Source organism: Folsomia candida, unplaced genomic scaffold, assembly GCF_002217175.1.
Source record: "Folsomia candida strain VU population unplaced genomic scaffold, ASM221717v1 Fcan01_Sc004, whole genome shotgun sequence".
In the NCBI taxonomy this organism is placed as follows: domain Eukaryota; kingdom Metazoa; phylum Arthropoda; class Collembola; order Entomobryomorpha; family Isotomidae; genus Folsomia; species Folsomia candida.
This window is the reverse complement of record NW_019091196.1, coordinates 1,179,507-1,197,208: the sequence shown is the minus strand read 5'-3', so window position 1 is coordinate 1,197,208 and position 17,702 is coordinate 1,179,507. Positions and strand designations below refer to the sequence as shown.

Genomic DNA, 17,702 nt, shown 5'->3' with positions numbered 1-17,702 from the left:
GAAGTATGTCAGTCGCACGCCGAGAAGGATTCTACGTGAGAGGATACTTTGCGAGGCGTTTAAGAAACTTCATCCGTCCGGGTTTGCATGTCCGGTCGTCATCCCAAGACCGTTAACTTTGGCACCAAATCGTAAGATGGAGAAGTTTGACCTTTGACCTAACTGAGATTATAATTGGCTTTTTGATTTTGTAGTGACGCAGGAGGAAATTGCACAGAAGGAGAGGTTAAAGGAGAATTTCAAAAAGACAAACGCGTACAAAAGGGGCATAATGGCGGCGGAGGATCCTTACACGCTCTTCGTTTGGGTTAGTTCATCGTCACGGTCATGACATGACACTTACGACACATAACGTAGAATGCAAGCCCCATGACGCCATGCAAAATAATGGTCAATGCTCGAAGTTGCTTCTCCAACGGTCGGAATCCACCCAGGAGAAGGAGAAGGATTGAAATCACGATCGAAAACCAGCCCATGATGCGATGCGCGGTCGCAGAACGGCGCAAACTGACCCCAAGCAAGGCTTTACATCCAACTTGACGCCACATTCCGACCAGGAAGAGGAGAAAGGTGATAAAAGCGGAGGAAACGTGAACCTATCAGAAATTATCAAGGTCAAAGGTCAACCCTTGTCTGAAATAAAATTACTATACTCACAAAGAACCAGATCCGATGCAGGAAAATCCGATTATTCATGAAGGTCTCTTTGAAATACCGCGTCAGAAAGAAGCTCACCGGGGTCACGAACATGACAATGATGGTCATAAAAATGCCATGCAATAGGCGCGAGTCCTGCGAAAAAAATGAGCATAAACCGGAAGTCGTAAGTGCCTGGTTAAATTCAGTTTGACTTAACCACTTTTACCGTCAAAGGTCAACAGAGGTCAACAATATAATATTTGTGACATCGGTAGTTGCTTGTGTGCTGACGGCGAATGCGATTCCTGGGTCGCCCGCTGCCCATCATGATTTTGCAGTCCTCTCATTCTTCGGGAAAAATCTGACCACGGAACCCGTCTTCATTACCGTCATGACTTGGATCATTTTTGATATTGGGATGCACATTGGAATGACGGTGAGGAAGACCAATGATCGTGGAATCGTGGGGAGAAAGGGACAACGGTTATGCGATGTCCGCATCATCCACAAATGTTATATAAACCTCTTCCTCTCCTATCCCACAATGTTAATGTCCCCACGGCTTCCGCGGCCACTGAGACATATACTCTTAAAAAATACTTGTGGAAACTTTACATATGTATTTTTTTCAGATTTTGCAATGGCGTAGTGACAAAGACATGCAAATCTGGACGCGTCGCCATTTCTTGTTCTCGCCGATTCCTGTCCTTCATGAAAAGGAACGATTCGATGCGCCGGTAGTCACAATTTTTTATTGAATATTTAATTTTAATAGGATAATAATTTGTCAACATTTGTAGGGTCGTTTCGCCCGGATTTACATGCTGATCGCGTACCTCGTAGTGGCGCTGGTCGGCACTGTCACTATCTGCACGTTCATGTTGAAGAACTCACCACGGGGGAAGGGGCTGGGACACATGTCGTGTACACATGAGGGTCTTGATAACGACGTGCGCGAGAAGTACGAGTGCTAATCAAGTGTCGCAAATTAAGATAAGATTATCATGTCAAAGTTATATATTTTATTTTGAACTTTTTCACCATAACCTGTCACTTTTTTTAGCTTATTAAAAATCACAAATTTGCTTTGCTTTTGGCGTAGAAGTTGTACATACATAGTGTACTGCATTTTTGACAAAGATGGACTACGGAAATTAATGCATGACGTAAATAATATTAAATATCGGGTGCACTCTTAAAAAAATCCGGTAACAAGGCCATTACCCGACTATGCATGCATATGTGACTCTACAATGAACTGATAATGAGGTGCATGATAGCATGATGCATCGTAATTATGGAAACGGAAAAAATATGAGGGGAAATAAATTATGGGAATCTCAATTTCTGAACGATTCACAAATTTCACGTCACTTTTTATCGTGTATTAATTTGTATTAGAGGAAGAAAATGGCACCACGTCGTCACCACTCGGCCGTCGGATTCCTCCTCCTCTTCTTGACCGCCATGCATGTGGGGAAAGTATCCCCCCAGTTGTACACGTACCTTGAAGACGTCGCCGCCGTGTGGGACCTCCCCCTCGAAAATATCAACCCGTCCCACAAGGACTACCGGAAAGACGGCCTGGATCTCCAAACTATCATCAACGAAATCCGATATGTCACCTGCCTCGCCAAAATTCCAAGGTATTTCAGTTCAGCAACTATTTTTCGTTCGAGTCAGCATAGGGCTTATTAATTCTAAACACTACTTCTAAACACATTTACAATCGTCTCCCAGCGTATACGCTCAGAGTTTGGCCGATCAATGGATCACAAATTTGATTAGGATAAAATTTGCGAAAGACACGACCTCCCAATGGACACGTTTGGCAAAGATATTTGCATCCGAAGAGGAGACAATGCACCGGAAAGTTGACGACTTTTACACTTTCTAATTTATTGCGCCTTTTCTTCCCTTCGGATGCAAACATCTCTGTCAAACCAAACGTAGAATTAAAGAAAATTAGGAATCAAATTAGAAGATGATAAGCAAAATCTCTGGAAAAATAAAAGAAATTGTGGTGGTCGTATTATGCCCATCTTAACTGTTAATAACCTGACTCGGGCTAAATAAGCTGCAGTTTTTTCCTGAATTTTTCTGAATTTTCTAAATAAGGCTGCATTTTTTACGTGAATTTAATCACAAGGTCACTTGTATTTTTTATTTCGCAGAGACTGGAACGATCAACCGCCAGAACAAGTGGCCATTGAGTTCTGGGACTACTTCCGGAATAGGCATGACTCCAATTTCATTATTTCTGCGCAAACGTCCCCAATCCGCGGATTCCACACGTAGATGACCGTACATAAATCGACTTTAAAAAACTATTCTTATCAAAAATTTGTGATATTTGATCATCTTTTTTTACTAACTAGGTGAGTTCGGCTGGCCGAAGCCTGGGCCCACGAAGGAAGCCGGGAATATTACGCCACACGCCAAATTTTGGCTGTCTGAACGGTGAGGAATATAATTTTATGAATAAATAATTCCTGCCGTGAATATTTAAATTATTCATATGATATTCCAGAACAATGTGGCATTGGGCAAAAAGATGGTCAGGTTGGTCTTTTTTTCTATGTTTATTCAAATATAGTTCCCAAATTTTTGCATCTATTGAACAAGTTCAACTAAGGTCCGTCGTCGGATCGCTCACTGCGGAAACCATTTTTTAAAGTATTCTAGCGATTCCGTATAACAAGCGGCCAGGGAAGCCGTGGGTACATTAACATTGTAGTATAGGAGAGGGAGGGGTTTATATAGCATGGGAGATTATGCGCATATCGAATACCCAGGGGGAATTGTCCCCACGCTTCCGCGGCCATTGCGCTCACCTATGCCTTACATAAAAATTATTTAGGTATGCCTCGCCCCCGCCAACGCGGCCTCCTAGAATCCAAACGGGTCGAGAACTATGGAAATCCAGACAAGATGGGGCCTGGACTTGGCGTCGGGTTGATCTTCCTCGTGGACGTGACCGGAATTAAGAGTAGGGGTCGATTTCTTAAGGGTGAGTGAGAGGTATTTTTCATCTAGAGTAAAAAAAAACAGTTAAAAACTTAATTTTGATAAAATTAGGCTGGTTCCATCTCAAAGTGACGCTTGAGATTGACCACAATTACTGGGAGGGACGCAAAGTTCCAGAAACAGAGGACGACAGAGAGAAGGAAATTGACGCTTTAAGGAAAAGACATATCCTTGACAAGCTGATGGTCACGGCGCGAGGGAGAATTCTCACCTCTGGAAGACCGACGGGCAATTATGGACATGTTCCTTCGGGTAATAATTATAAACAATGGAAGGGCCTTGGGTATGATAGTTATCGTGACTTTTGACCCGTCTTTTTTCAGAACCTGGACCCGCAAGACGCGCCTGGGTCGGAGGGATTGGTCAGTTTGTCCAGGATTTTCCAAGTTGTGCAGACTATACTTCGACGGAATACGTGACTCAGCAGTATATGCCGTGTGGATCGGTGCAAGGCGGAGAGGCGATGGTAAATAATATATTTCTGAGTGATAAGGTAACGTTGATAAGTGTGTGTTAAATCTCTGTACTTTTTCCAGTATGGGAATAATTTCTACTACTCAAGAACAAAGGACGAAAAGAAGTATGGCAAAACGCCCACAAATTCTGCTAACGAGACGGAAATTCACATCAACTTCAAGCTGGACAATTCACTCTGCAATATGTATTACGACCTGGACTTTATGTAAGAGAAAATAATAAACCCTCCAAACGAATATAAATAAGTAGCGTCAGAGCGATTCTAGTTTCCTTTAACGTTTCCGTATATGACCTCGTCCTAACGGTCATGACGTCAAAAATATTAACTTCCTTGAAATCGCAGTCAAATTTCCTTTAAAATGACACACCCCATATGACAATTATGAAACTTTTGACCTTTGACCTCGTCGTCAAGGTCATAAGGTCAAAAATATTGGCGTCGTTGAATTCGTGGCGAAATTTCCTTTAAAATGATGCCCCATATGAAAATTAACGTGAATTTAATTTTGGACCACACCCCCTGGCGCTGTGGGGTGTGGTCCGATTGACTCAATTTTCGAACTCGACCGAGAACTAAAAATTAGAAGCACAATGGCGAAAACGGGGTCTGATTATGTTGACTCGTTCAGGAGATATCCTGCTTACAGACGGACGGACAGACGGACGGACGGACAAAGTGATCGCAATAAGCAGCTGACACTACTTAATAACCACTTACTTATCGAGGATTACATAAATAATTTCCTATCATTATTACAGAGCCAATGGGGTCGCGATTGATACACACGGGTGGTTAGACCCAGCATACACGCCTTACGTCGTAATGGGTCAAGTCTCTGGTAGTATTTAAATAATCGGAAGTGTACCGCTATCTGTAACCAGGTATTTACCTACCGTATGCATACGGTAGGTAATTTGGCTATATTTTTGACGATTTTCAAAAAATTCCTGCGGCCAAACGAGGCGTGACCTCATGAAGCCTCTTGCTGGAGGTGACACTCCAGTATGGATAACGTCGTTTGAGATATCTAGGAACCCATAAATCAGGTCGCGCACTGCGTCACACGGTCGCAAAATACAAAATGTCGATGTTTGAACACTGATAACTCGGCTCTGAAGCGTCCCACGTAGTCGTAATTTATATGAATTTGGGTTATCTTTCAAAGATCTATCGAATGCAATAGTTTTCAAAGCCACACTCCCTCAAATGGAGATAACTCCTCCCCCAGGGGGTGTGGTCGCACCACAGTCATATAATTTGTGTCATCCGTCCCCATACTACCTTATATGCATAAATAGCTAAAAAATGTCATAAAATAATTTCTGATATTTCATACCATTAAGGCAGCCGCAGTGTGGTATGGTAGCACAAATTCCTATTTTTAACAGAATAACCTAGGGTCGACCCATATTGAAGGTATTAATTATAGTAGATCATTTCTGCACAAAAAGTCCCAACTTTTACACTCAAAACTCTTCAGGAAAAATTAAGATATGCGTAAAAATCGCATATTTTTGCACATATTTTGATTTTTCCTGGAAAAACTTGAGTGAAAATTGGGAATTTATTGCGTAGAATTTGTAGAAATGATCTGCTCATTAATTTTTCTTATTTGATGTATGGGTCGACCCTAGGTCACTCACCTTTAAAAACAGGGATTATCATAGGGTACCATACGGTAGGTATATATGTAGGTGGGTACAGATAGCGGTACACCTCTGCACATACCTCCGACCTTTGATCTTGACCTCGAATGTAGAAATTACTACTTGCAGCCATCCAACGCTCCGTCTCGACCCGCTTTGCCTTCACCACCTCGCACCCCATGCACGGACCGGCATTCTACGAAAACGCGGACCCTGTCCCCCGCGGTGTCCATAACGTGATCTGCTCCGAGCCCCTGAAAGGCGAATGGATAATGAACCCCGACCCGACAAACTTCACCTGGCCCGGGACCAAAACCAAGCACCGCGCCTCCATCACCGCCGGTGCCGACTTGGTCCTCAATCCCAACGCCACGGCAGATTCCACGTTCGGCGGCGCCATCAAATTCATCTACCCTGCTCCCTCGCGCTCCTCCCTGTACAACCTGCACCCCCCGTGGTACACCAACTCGACCGAATATTCCACCCGGGGCGACGCGATCCGTCAAGCTTTCGGCGGCCGACGCACCTGGACCTATTCCGACCGCCCCATGAAAGATCCTTCCGGCATGTTAGATATAATATCGGAGTCCTCCGCGTGGAAATTGTGGGACGACTGGTACGAATACCCCCGCGGGACGGATGTCACCCTTCAAACGTCGCATTCCCACTACCACTCCGCCGTACAACGAGTCCTTAATGAGTTCGATTGGGAAACGTGGAGAGAACAGGGTCCGGGTCACGGTCGGTGCAGCGTGTACGGTGGACCGGCCTATATGCTCAACAACTACCCGCATCCCTACTACGATGCGACCTGCGTCCAGCTGATGGCCCAACATCCAGGCCATGACCAATATTGGGAACAAAATACCAATGCCAGGGCAACTTTTCGAGATCCCACTACGAAGATGGCGGTTGTTGTGGTCGGAGATCGGTATAAACTTGATTGGAGTTGGGTAGGAAAGACTTCCTTTACGTCCAAACTCCCCCCGATTAAGGGGCGGTGCACGCCCAGTATTTGGTTTGTCAATGGCATGGGATTCGCTCGGGACCGTCCCCCCGTTTGTGACCTGTACTTCCGACAGTATGAGACACGCAGGACGTTGGGTGAGTACCTTTTTCGTCTTGACAATGAGATGTATCTTACAGTATGGGGGAAAAGTTCAAAATTTATCAATTTTTGGGATAAATGTGGGGTTTAAATTTGAACTTGGGTTGACTACATGATCCCTTTTCAAATGGAGATTTTAAAAAACCTGTTCGTCTCGATACATTTTTTTAAATGAAGATTTTAGTGCATCTAAAAATCGATAATTTTTTAGTTTGGAAAGTTAGTAGGTTAGAATTTTGATTTTTTTTCTTTGATGAGAAAATGACAAAATTTTGACCTCCTAACTCCTCCTAAATATACCAATTATGGATTTTTAGATGCAATAAATTCTTCATTTTGAAAAAAATGCACGGCGATGAACAAGTTTCAATATTGCATTGTGAACACCTAGAAGAAGCGAAAGTTGCGATACAAAAATTCAAATTGGAATAAAAGAGAACTATAAACGCTTATTTTTAACCTGTCAGATCCCGCACTGGGCCGCGTTGTCAAAACTGTGCGACGTCTGCAGAACGTCACTTTGGGAAATAGGACAACTTGGCGGGAGAAGTATGTGACTCACACGCGGAAAAATATTATCCTGGACAACAGAGTTTGCGAGGCGTTGAAGGAACTGCATCCGTCCGGATTCCAGTGCCCCTCCCTCCTCCCGAGACCGTACACGCCGCAACCAGAACGTGAGAAACATAAGTTCTCAGCGTAGTGATACCCACTCTCTCGACCCTCTCCACCTTCCATGTAGATATAGTTCCTTGCATAAGTTTGACCTCTGACCTCACTTATTATTATTATTGCCTTTTTATTTTAATTCAAGTGTCGCCCACGGAGGCTGCCATACTACAGCGTCGGAAAGAACGTTACAAGCTGAGTAATGCGTACAAAAGGGGCATGATGGCGGCGGAGGATCCGTTCACGCTCTTTATTTGGGTGAGTTCGTCATCATAATGGTCATGACTATGACTTCCGGTTTATGCTAATTTTTTTCGCAGGACTCGCGGCTATTGCATGGCATTTTTATGACCATTATCGTCATATTTGTCACTCCGGTGAGCTTCTTTCTGACGCGGTATTTCAAAGAGACGTTCATGAACAATCGGATTTTTCTGCATCGCATCTGGTTCTTTGTGAGTAGTAATTTTATGTCACTATAAAGGTTGACCTTTGACCCTGAAAATTTCTGATAGGTTCACATGTCCTCCGCTTTTGTTACCCTTCTTCTCCTTTTGCTCGGGATGTGGCGTCAAGTTGGAAGTAAAGCCTTGCTTGGCGTCAGTTTGCGCCCTTCCGCGACTGCGCATCGCATCATGGGTTGGTTTTCGATCGTGATTTCGATCCTCCTCCTTCTCCTGGGTGGATTCCGACCGCTGGAAAAACAACTTCGCGCAGTCACCATTATTTTACATGGCGTCATGGGGCTTGCATTCTACGTTATGTGTCGTAAGTGCCTGGTCAAACTCAGTTTGACTTAACCACTTTTACCGTCAAGGTCAACAAAGGTCAAGAATCTAATATTTGTGACCTCTCACTAGTTGCTTGTGTGCTGACGGCGAACGCGATTCCTGGGTCGCCCGCTGCCCATAATGATTTTGCAGTGCTTGCATTCTTCGGGAAAAATCTGACCACGGAACCCATCTTCATCACGGTTACGGTTTGGATCATTTTTGAAATTGTTATGCACGTTGGAATGTCGGTGAGTACATACATAAGTCTTGATGCAAATTAGTGTTGTCGACGAGTTGTAAATGAGTTGGCGTTAAATGCACCACAAATATTCACCAACTTGTACAAAGTTGAATTTTTAAACATTTTTGGACTCCCAGATAAATCTACGATGAAATAGTTCAATTTTCGAATAAATACAAGAATCCTGAAAATTTTATTTTAGGACCAAACTGCTAATGAACCGAGCCGTAAAAAATGACATGTAGACAAGCTGACCCAAAAATTTGCAATTTATTGATTTCGATGGAATTGATACCATTTTATTCATCTCGAATTTATCTGGGGGCCAAAAAATTCAGTACAACCGGCAACTATTTGTAGTGCACTTTAGGCCAACTCATCTTCAACTTGTTTAGAAGTAGAGAGGAAATTTCGCGTATTTAATTTTTGTATTTTTCCAGATTTTACAAAGTCGCAGTGACAAAGATATGAGACTCAGGAAGCGTCGCATCTACTTGTTCTCGCCGATGCCTGTTCTTCATGAAACGGAACGATTCGATGCGCCCGTAAATGATTCTTTAATGAATATTTAATAAATATTCATAGTTTAATAATAATAATTTATAATATGTCGACGTTTGTAGGGTCGTTTCGCCCGGATTTACATGCTGACGGCGTACGTCGTAATGGCGCTGGCCTGCACCGTCACAATCTGCACGTTCATGCTGAAGAACTCTCCGCGGGGGAAGGGGCTGGGACACATGTCGTGTACACATGAGGGGCCTGATAACGACGTGCGAAATAAATACCAGTGCTGATTACAAAAGTGTCGCCACTAATAAGATAATCTTGTAAGAGGCATATTTTATATTTTGAGAGAAAAATCAATAACCAATGATCGAAACTAATTTTAAATAAATTATATTCAGTAGTGATATTAAATTAATAAAATTGGTGTGATCCTACAAATGGGGGTGATAATTTATGTCGTGATGTTATTTTTCTTTAAAAATAAATTACAATAGATTTGATGTTGAAACGCTTAAAGTATGTGCGACAGAACTTTAGTTTTAGTAGGACAAATTACTACCGATAATGTACAGAGGGTGAATTTAAGGGCCGTCCATAATTTACGGAAAGTAAAAACCCGGATTTTTTAGACCCCTCCCCCTTCCCCCCTTTAACACGTGTAAGTAACATATGCACGATATTGGAACCTTCTACCCGCCCTCCCCCCTCTCTAGTTGCGTAATTTATGGACGGACCCCTACGAAAAATAAAATCAAGCAATCGTGCTCTGCCTACACCGTAACTATGGAAACGGAGAAAATTATGTCTGTCCCTAAATTCAGAAAACAACTCTTTATTTATTTATCAATCTTTATTTCTGAACGATTTACAATTTTCACGTAGCGGAAAATGACACCACTTTCAGCCGTCGGATTCCTCCTTCTCCTGACCGCCGAGCAGGTGGGGAAAGTGTCCCCCCAGCTGTACACGTACCTTGAGGACGTCGCCGCCGTGTGGGACCTCCCCCTCGAAAATGTCAACCCGTCCTTCAAGCACTACAAAAAGGAGGGACGCGATCTCCAATTTATCATCAACGAAATCCGATACGTCACCTGTCTCCCCAAAATTCCAAAGTAGGCACATTAATTTCATCTAGTCTAACTTCATTTTTTTGTGGCTGCGGAAGCTGGAAGCGTGGGTGAGGTGAGGACAGAGGGACAATTTCCCCACGGTTGTTCGATGTCCGCATCATCTGCCTGTCTTATATAAATCCCGCCCTCCCCTACAATGTTAATGTCCCCAGCGGCTTCCGTGGCCACTGTTTGTTTATTCCTTTTTTGTATTTTTTTCCTTTGCAGCGACTTGTTCGACCAAACGAAAAACGAGGTGGCCATCGAGTTGTGGGATTACTTCAGAAATCTGGGACAATACAACTTCAATCCACAATATTTCTGTGCGAACGTGCCCAATCCGAGGATTCCACATGGAGATGATAGTACGTTTTATTAAAAATCAAGTTTAAAAATTAATTGTGTCAGAAATTTGAAATTTTTTATCATAATTTTTAACTAGATGAGTACGCCTGGCCGAGACCTTGGCACACGAAGGAGGCCGGACATCGTACCCCCCACTCCCAATTCTGGCTGAGCGAACCGTGAGGAATATAATTTAATGAAAGAATAAGTATAATTCATAATCTTGTGAATATTTAAATAATCTACATATGTATTTATATTCCAGAACTATGTGGCATTGGGCAAAAAGATGGTCAGGTTGGGCTGTCTTCTATGTTACTTTTTATAACGCTCTATTATACAGGTTTTTAGTTTGAATTTTTGGGTCTCAACTTTCCCTTCTTCGATGTATTTAAATGTGGATTTTGAAATCTTTTCAGTTTTTAAAATGAAAATATTTTAAAATGAAAACCAGCAATTTTTAGCTTTATAAAGTTAGAATTTTAATTTTTTCTGTCATGATCGTGAGAAACTAGAAACAAATTCGGTAATACCGAATTTATTATTTACAAAATAATAATAAGTAAACATACAATACTTATTTTATGGAAGAAAAAATCAAAATTCTAACCTCCAAATTTTTTAAAGCTACAAATAGTTAGTTTCACGATGCAATAAGATCTTCATTTTTCAATGAACAGATTTCGAAATCGCCATTTAAATACATCGATGGTGAGACGCAAAAATTTAAATTCAAAACCCGGATGCAGTGGGTCCTTAATTTATTTCTGACACGACACTTTTAGAGACACTAATTGTTTAGGTATGCCTTACCCACGCCAACGCAGCATGCTTGAATCCAAACGGTCAGAGAGCGGACCTGGTGTTGGGTTAATCTTTCTCGTGGAAGTGACCGGAATTAAAAGTAGGGGTCGATTTCTGAAGGGTGCGTGAGTTAAGAGGAGGCATTTTTTGATTTATTTACTTGGAGTAAGAATTTAAAAGTTGAAAATTTGATTTTTTTATAAAATTAGGCTGGTTTCATCTCAAAGTGACGCTCGAGATTGACCACAATTACTGGGAACATCGCCCTGTCCCAAAAACAGAGCTGGAAAGAGCAGACGAAATTGCACGGCTTCGGAAGAGACATATCCTGGACAAGCTGATGGTCACGGCACGAGGGAGAATTCTGTCTTCGGGCAGACGGACGGATAATTATGGAAAGGACTTAACGGGTAATAATAAACCATAGCAAACGCACATAAGGAAGTAGCTTCAGTCTCACTTCGCCCCAACCATGCCCACCACAGTTGAAGGTTCCCATGGATGACGCGTTGGCGCGTAATCTCACTCTGCCCCTATTCAAATGCAATTTCTAAAATCGAATCAACTCCATGAGTTTTTAGATAAATGCAACTTTTGATATTTTAATCTAAAACTAATTTTTGGTATTACAAACCAGTCGATTTGAAAAAAAAATAAAAAATTCATTTCCGAGGAAATTTATTGTGAAAAATTGACAAATGAATTTTGTAATTTTTTTCAAATCGACTTGTTTGTAGTACCAAAAATTAGCTTTACATTAAAATATCAAAAGTTGCATTTATCCCAAAACTCATGGAATTGATTCGATTTTAGAAATGCATTTGCATACATTGGATAGGGGCACAGTGAGATTACGCGCCAACGTCATCCATGGGAACCTTAATTTCACTGTATTTCATCTGTAGATTCAATTGCATTAAAAATCTCATTTGCCCTGATCATACCCCCTGGCCCCGAGGGGGGTGGTCCGATAGACCCGAAAAGTTGATAGGATCCTCCCTCTGCGGTCATATGTATAATTCCGCAAACCGATTTCGATTATCTCGATCCGTTATCCTGCTGACAGACAGACGGACAAAGTCTTCGCATAAAGTAGCCGAAGCTAATAAACAATTGGGTATGATAGTTATCGTGACCTTTGACCCGTCTATTTTCAGAACCTGGACCCGCGAGACGCGCATGGGTCGGAGGAATCGGTCAGTTTGTCCAAGATTTTCCACGTTGTGAGGAACTCGGCTATAATTCGACGATGGGACACGTGACTCAGCAGTACATGCCGTGTGGATCGGTACAAGGCGGAGAGGCGACGGTGAATAATATATTTCTGATAAGGTAAACTCGATAATTGTGCATGTTATTAATTTTTTCCAGTACGGAAATAATTTCTACTACACGAGAACAAAAAACGAAGATAAGTATGGCAAGACCTACACAAATTCTGCTAACGAGACGGAAATTCATCTCAACTTCAAACTGGACAATTCATTTTGCAACATGTATTACGATCTGGACTTTATGTAAGAGGGTTTGATAACCACTTATCGAGGAATGAGTAATTAATTTCCTCTTATTATTGCAGAGCAAATGGAGTCGCGATTGATAATCATAAAAACGCGTGGACAGATCCACCATTCTCGCCTAATGGCGTCAATATGGGTCACGTCTCTGGTAATACTTATTTACATAATATCTGACATTTGACCTTGAATTTAGAAATATCTTACTATTTGCAGCCATCCAACGCTCCGTCTCCACCCGCTTCGTCTTCACCTCATCGCACCCCATGCATGGACCGATATTCTACGAAAACGCGGACCCTGTCCCCCGAGGTGTTGAAAACGTGACCTGCAACGCCTCCCTGCAAGGCGAATGGATCATGAACCCCAACTCAGCAAACTTCACCTGGCCCGGGACAAAAACCAAGCACCGCGCCTCCATCACCACCGGTGCCGACTTGGTCCTCAATCCCAACGCCACGGCAGATTCGACTTTCGGCGGCGCCATCAAGTTCATCTACCCTGCCCCCTCCCGCACCGACCTGTCCGACCTGCACCCCCCGTGGTACACCAACGCGACCGAATATTCCACCCGAAACGACTCAATCCGTCAAGCTTTTGGCGGGCGACGCACCTGGACCTATTCTAACGGTGTCACGAGAGACCCTCAAGACGTCTTTTATAAAGGCCCACGCCCACCATTGGTTCCCTCCGACTGGAAATTGTGGGACGACTGGTACGAATATCCCCGCGGGAGGGATCCCACCCTTCTAATGTCGCATTCCCACTACCACTCCGCCGTACAACGTGTCCTTAATGAGTTCGACTGGGAAACGTGGCGGGAGCGGGCGGATGATCGAAATCCTGGTTACAGTCCTTGGGGAAATGGGGTGGGTCGGTGCAGCATCTACAGTATATCGGGCGAGGGTATCAACCACTACCCGCACCCCTACTACGACGCGACCTGTGTCAACGTCCAAGCCCAACATCCAGACCACGAAGTGAACAATGTACTAAATACTAATGTGCAGGCAACGTTCCTCCACGTCTATTACTTCAGGGAGTGGGAGCATGTAAAGACGGGTGGGTGGATTGTTCATCTATATAAAATTTCACCAACTCCTATTACCGGCTTACTCCCCCCCCATTATGGGGCGGTGCAGGCCCAGTCTTTGGGTTCCAATGGGTTATGGAAGGCGTGAGGATGGTCCCCCCCTTTGTGACCTGTATTTCCGAGAGTACGAGAGAGGCAGGACGTTGGGTGAGTGGGGAATAAAATAAAGCATATATTTTCACAATATACCTAATTCCATCGCATGTGAATTTTTGAGTCTCAACATTGGTTTCAAAATCGCCATTTGCACGCATGAAAGACACACAAAAATTCAAATTCAAAGTCCGCAAAGGGGAACATAAGCACGTATTTTGTTTATCTGTTAGATCCCGCGCTGGGGCGGGTTGTCAAAACTGTGCGTCGTCAGCAGAACGTGGGGAATAGGTCCACTTGGCACGATAAGTATGTGAATAACGGGTTGGAAAAGAACGAGATACTTTGTCGGCTGCAAGAAGAAATGCGTAAGGCTGGGTTCGAATGTCCTCTCCTCGTCCCGAGACCGTTAACTTTGGCACCAAATCGTGAGAAATATCAGGTTAACCTTTGACCCAACAATGAAGAACGGTTATTATTATTGGCTTCTGATTTTGTAGTGTCAGTGGAGGAGATTGGCATACTGAAGCGTCGGAAAGAGCGTTACAAGCTGAGCAATGCGTACAAAAGGGGCATGTTGGCGGCGGAGGATCCGTTCACGCTCTTCATTTGGGTAAGCACTTGACGACTTCGGTTGTTGCATGTGCTAATTTTTCATGCAAATTACTTAATTATGACGGCAGGATTCGAGGTTAATTCACGGGATTTTTATGACGATCATCGTCATGTTCGTGACGCCGGTGAGCTTTTTCATGACGCGGTATTTCAAGGAGACCTTTATGAACAATCGGATTTTTCTGCATCACGTCTGGTACTTTGTGAGTGACACGTTTAAGCTGGGATTTTCAAATTGAGTTTCAGCCGCGCTCCATTGTTAATCTTTATTTGGGGGGCAGCAATTAACGGGAAGAAATTGGTGTCTTGTAGATATTTTGATCTGCAAGAAATGCAAGGCGCAACCAAGTACGGCGCGTCGCTAAATTCCGCATATTTCTAGCATTTTCGCATGTGGAAATGCAAAAATTCGGGAATGTGTTTCGCATTTCCGCATATTTTTACACCCGCAAGAAACGAAACACTTATGGGCACACGGCTTATTATTCAGGTGCGATTAGGTATGTGAAATGTGATTTATTTACAGGTCCACCTTTCCCTCTCCTTGGTCACGGTGCTTCTCTCCATCGTCGGATTGATTCGTCAAGTGGGGAGCAGGGCGATTTTAGGGGTCAGTTTGAGCCGCTCAGGGCTGGCGCATCGCATCATGGGTTGGATGTCGGTCGTAATTTCGATCCTGCTCTTCGTCCTGGGGGGAATACGACCAATGAAGAGAGAATTTCGGGCAGTAACAATTATTATGCATGGCGTCATGGGGTTCTTGTTCTACTGGCTGGGTCGTAAGTGAATAGCAAGGTCATCCAAGGTCAGGTCACCAGATTGAAATGTTTTGTGACCTCTGTAGTGGCGTGCATGCTGACGGCGAACGCGATTCCCGGTTCACCCGCGGCCTACCAAGACTTTTCGATCCTTTCTTTCTTTGGACATCTGAATAAGGAGGCAGTCTTCCTCATTGTAACGTTTTGGATCCTCTTCGATATTGCGATGCACGTCGTGATGACGGTATGAGCACAATTCGCAGTAGAGGTTGTCTCCCAACATATGCTGACCGACTTTGAGCAAACTGGTGTCAATTGAGGACTTTTATTAGGACGAAATTTGCGAAAGACACGATCTCTCAATGATTGATTGATTGATTTATTGAGACTAGAGATGTGCAGGGCAGGCATTTTTCATTGCCCGCCCTACCCTACACCCTACTTGGCCCAGCCCTGCCCTACCCTACCCTATTGGGTAGGGTAAAATCGAAAACCGGGCCTGCCCTACCCTGGAAAAATAAAGCCCGCCCTAGCCCTACCCTAGATTTTCTTCACCAATAAAAGCCCTACCCTACCCTATAGGGCTTCGGGCCCGGGCCATATCCGTAATTGTTTATGTTAATTGTTTAATTGAACTAATAATATTAATATATTATACAATGAGTCCAATATTTAAGATTAGGAAAAATTAATAATGATATTCAAGCTCCAAAAACGATCTAGTAATGTTATATAAGTTAATTTCGATACGGTTCCACCGGATCGTCTTGTTATGGCTCGTGCTTCTGTTGTCGAACATAATATCTGTAGAATGTAACGCAGTCTTTTTGGCAACTTTTCGCAGAATAATATATATTACTTGTGAAACAAGTGAATTGATACAGTAGAAAGATGACAAGATTTTAATTCAAGTCCCGTGTCTCATTTCTCATGTCCTACGCGATGACTGATTTCGTTACAGTAAAACGGAAAAGCCCTACCCTGCCCTACAGCATATTTATGTGCACATAAAAAAGCCCGGTCGGCCCTATACCCTACCTCAAAAAGCCCTACCCTACCCTACCCTAAAAAACTATGGGTAATAAAAGCCCGCCCGCCCAAAGCCCTATAGGGTACGGCAGGGTAGGGTTTTCTTAGGGTATACCCTGCCCTATGCACATCTCTAATTGAGACTAATCTTCCCTCGGGCGATCTCCCAATGAGCACGTTTGGCGGAGATATTTGCAACCCAAGGCGCTGTAAAATTAACAAATCTTTCAAAATTTACTCCACGTCTTGGGATGCAAATATCTCTGCCAAACGTGCCCATTGGGAAATCGTGTCGTTTTCAAATTTCATACATATTAACCTTGTCATCAATTGACACTGGTTTGATCAAAATTGGAGAGCATACGCTGGGAGACCTCCATTGTCAATCAAATGAGATGATGTCATTAATTGTTTCGTCATATTCTCTAAATTTCAGCTCTTGCAATGTCGCAGTGACAAAGAAATGAAGCTGACGCAACGTCGTCTCATCCTCTTTTCGCCCATTCCCGTTTTATACGAAAAGGAACGATTCGACGCGCCCGTGAGAGAAATAAATATATAAAAATTTAGCATTTTAAAATTTAATCTGAATCAAAATTACGGCAACTTGAATGGCAGGGTCGTTTCCCCCGGATTTACATGCTGACGGCGTACATCGCTGTGGCACTGACGTGCACCGTCACGATCTGCACTTTCATGCTGAAGTATTCCCCACGGAAGAAGGGGCTCGGATTCATGTCCTGCACACACAGCGGGCCTGCTAACGATATCCGCGAGGCGTACACGTGTTAACTCATCTTATCGCCCAAAAATTACTTCGAAGTCAAACTGACTCCACGAAATGTGTCGAAAATGAAAAAAAAACACGCTCCGAACTCTTATAAAATTTAGGCTTCGATTGAATAGTCGATATCAGTGAACAATTTACATAAGTGCTCAAAACTAAAAATACTTCTCTATCCTGTATTTCTTGTAAGAAAAATATAGCAAAACTTACTAAACAATAATGATTCTACCGTCCGTCATCACGAGGCGACAATTTTTTGTTCAATCAAAATCCGACTACCAAAAAATTCAGAGCATATTCATATTCATAAAGAAAATCCGCAAAAATTTTTATTTAATTTTTTTTGCATACATTTAGTAAATATCTGTTCCCTTTTTTCCTCAAATACAAATACACATATTTCCACAAGTTTTCGTAAATATATATCCGCCCTCTGATAATATGTAGTATGCATAAAAGCT

At 43.0% G+C, this 17,702-nt stretch overlaps 2 protein-coding genes across 2 annotated transcripts; both read left to right on the top strand.

The window, feature by feature from the left end:
• Nucleotides 1-597: 597 nt before the first annotated feature.
• LOC118435177 lies at nucleotides 598-9,527 on the top strand. Its single transcript, XM_035850670.1, has 20 exons — nucleotides 598-823; nucleotides 915-1,075; nucleotides 1,272-1,376; nucleotides 1,440-2,285; nucleotides 2,814-2,943; nucleotides 3,018-3,099; nucleotides 3,170-3,201; nucleotides 3,500-3,649; nucleotides 3,718-3,918; nucleotides 3,990-4,132; nucleotides 4,203-4,348; nucleotides 4,903-4,982; nucleotides 5,920-6,894; nucleotides 7,366-7,575; nucleotides 7,713-7,825; nucleotides 7,888-8,022; nucleotides 8,083-8,335; nucleotides 8,428-8,588; nucleotides 9,022-9,126; nucleotides 9,205-9,527. Exons 7-20 carry the CDS (start codon nucleotides 3,174-3,176, stop codon nucleotides 9,376-9,378), a joined length of 2,874 nt encoding a protein of 957 aa, XP_035706563.1. The 5' UTR covers nucleotides 598-823; nucleotides 915-1,075; nucleotides 1,272-1,376; nucleotides 1,440-2,285; nucleotides 2,814-2,943; nucleotides 3,018-3,099; nucleotides 3,170-3,173; the 3' UTR covers nucleotides 9,379-9,527.
• Nucleotides 9,528-13,891: 4,364 nt separating this feature from the next.
• LOC118435179 lies at nucleotides 13,892-17,410 on the top strand. Its single transcript, XM_035850686.1, has 8 exons — nucleotides 13,892-14,106; nucleotides 14,286-14,480; nucleotides 14,553-14,665; nucleotides 14,736-14,870; nucleotides 15,194-15,446; nucleotides 15,512-15,669; nucleotides 16,891-16,995; nucleotides 17,073-17,410. Exons 1-8 carry the CDS (start codon nucleotides 13,995-13,997, stop codon nucleotides 17,244-17,246), a joined length of 1,245 nt encoding a protein of 414 aa, XP_035706579.1. The 5' UTR covers nucleotides 13,892-13,994; the 3' UTR covers nucleotides 17,247-17,410.
• The last annotated feature ends 292 nt before the right edge of the window (nucleotides 17,411-17,702 follow it).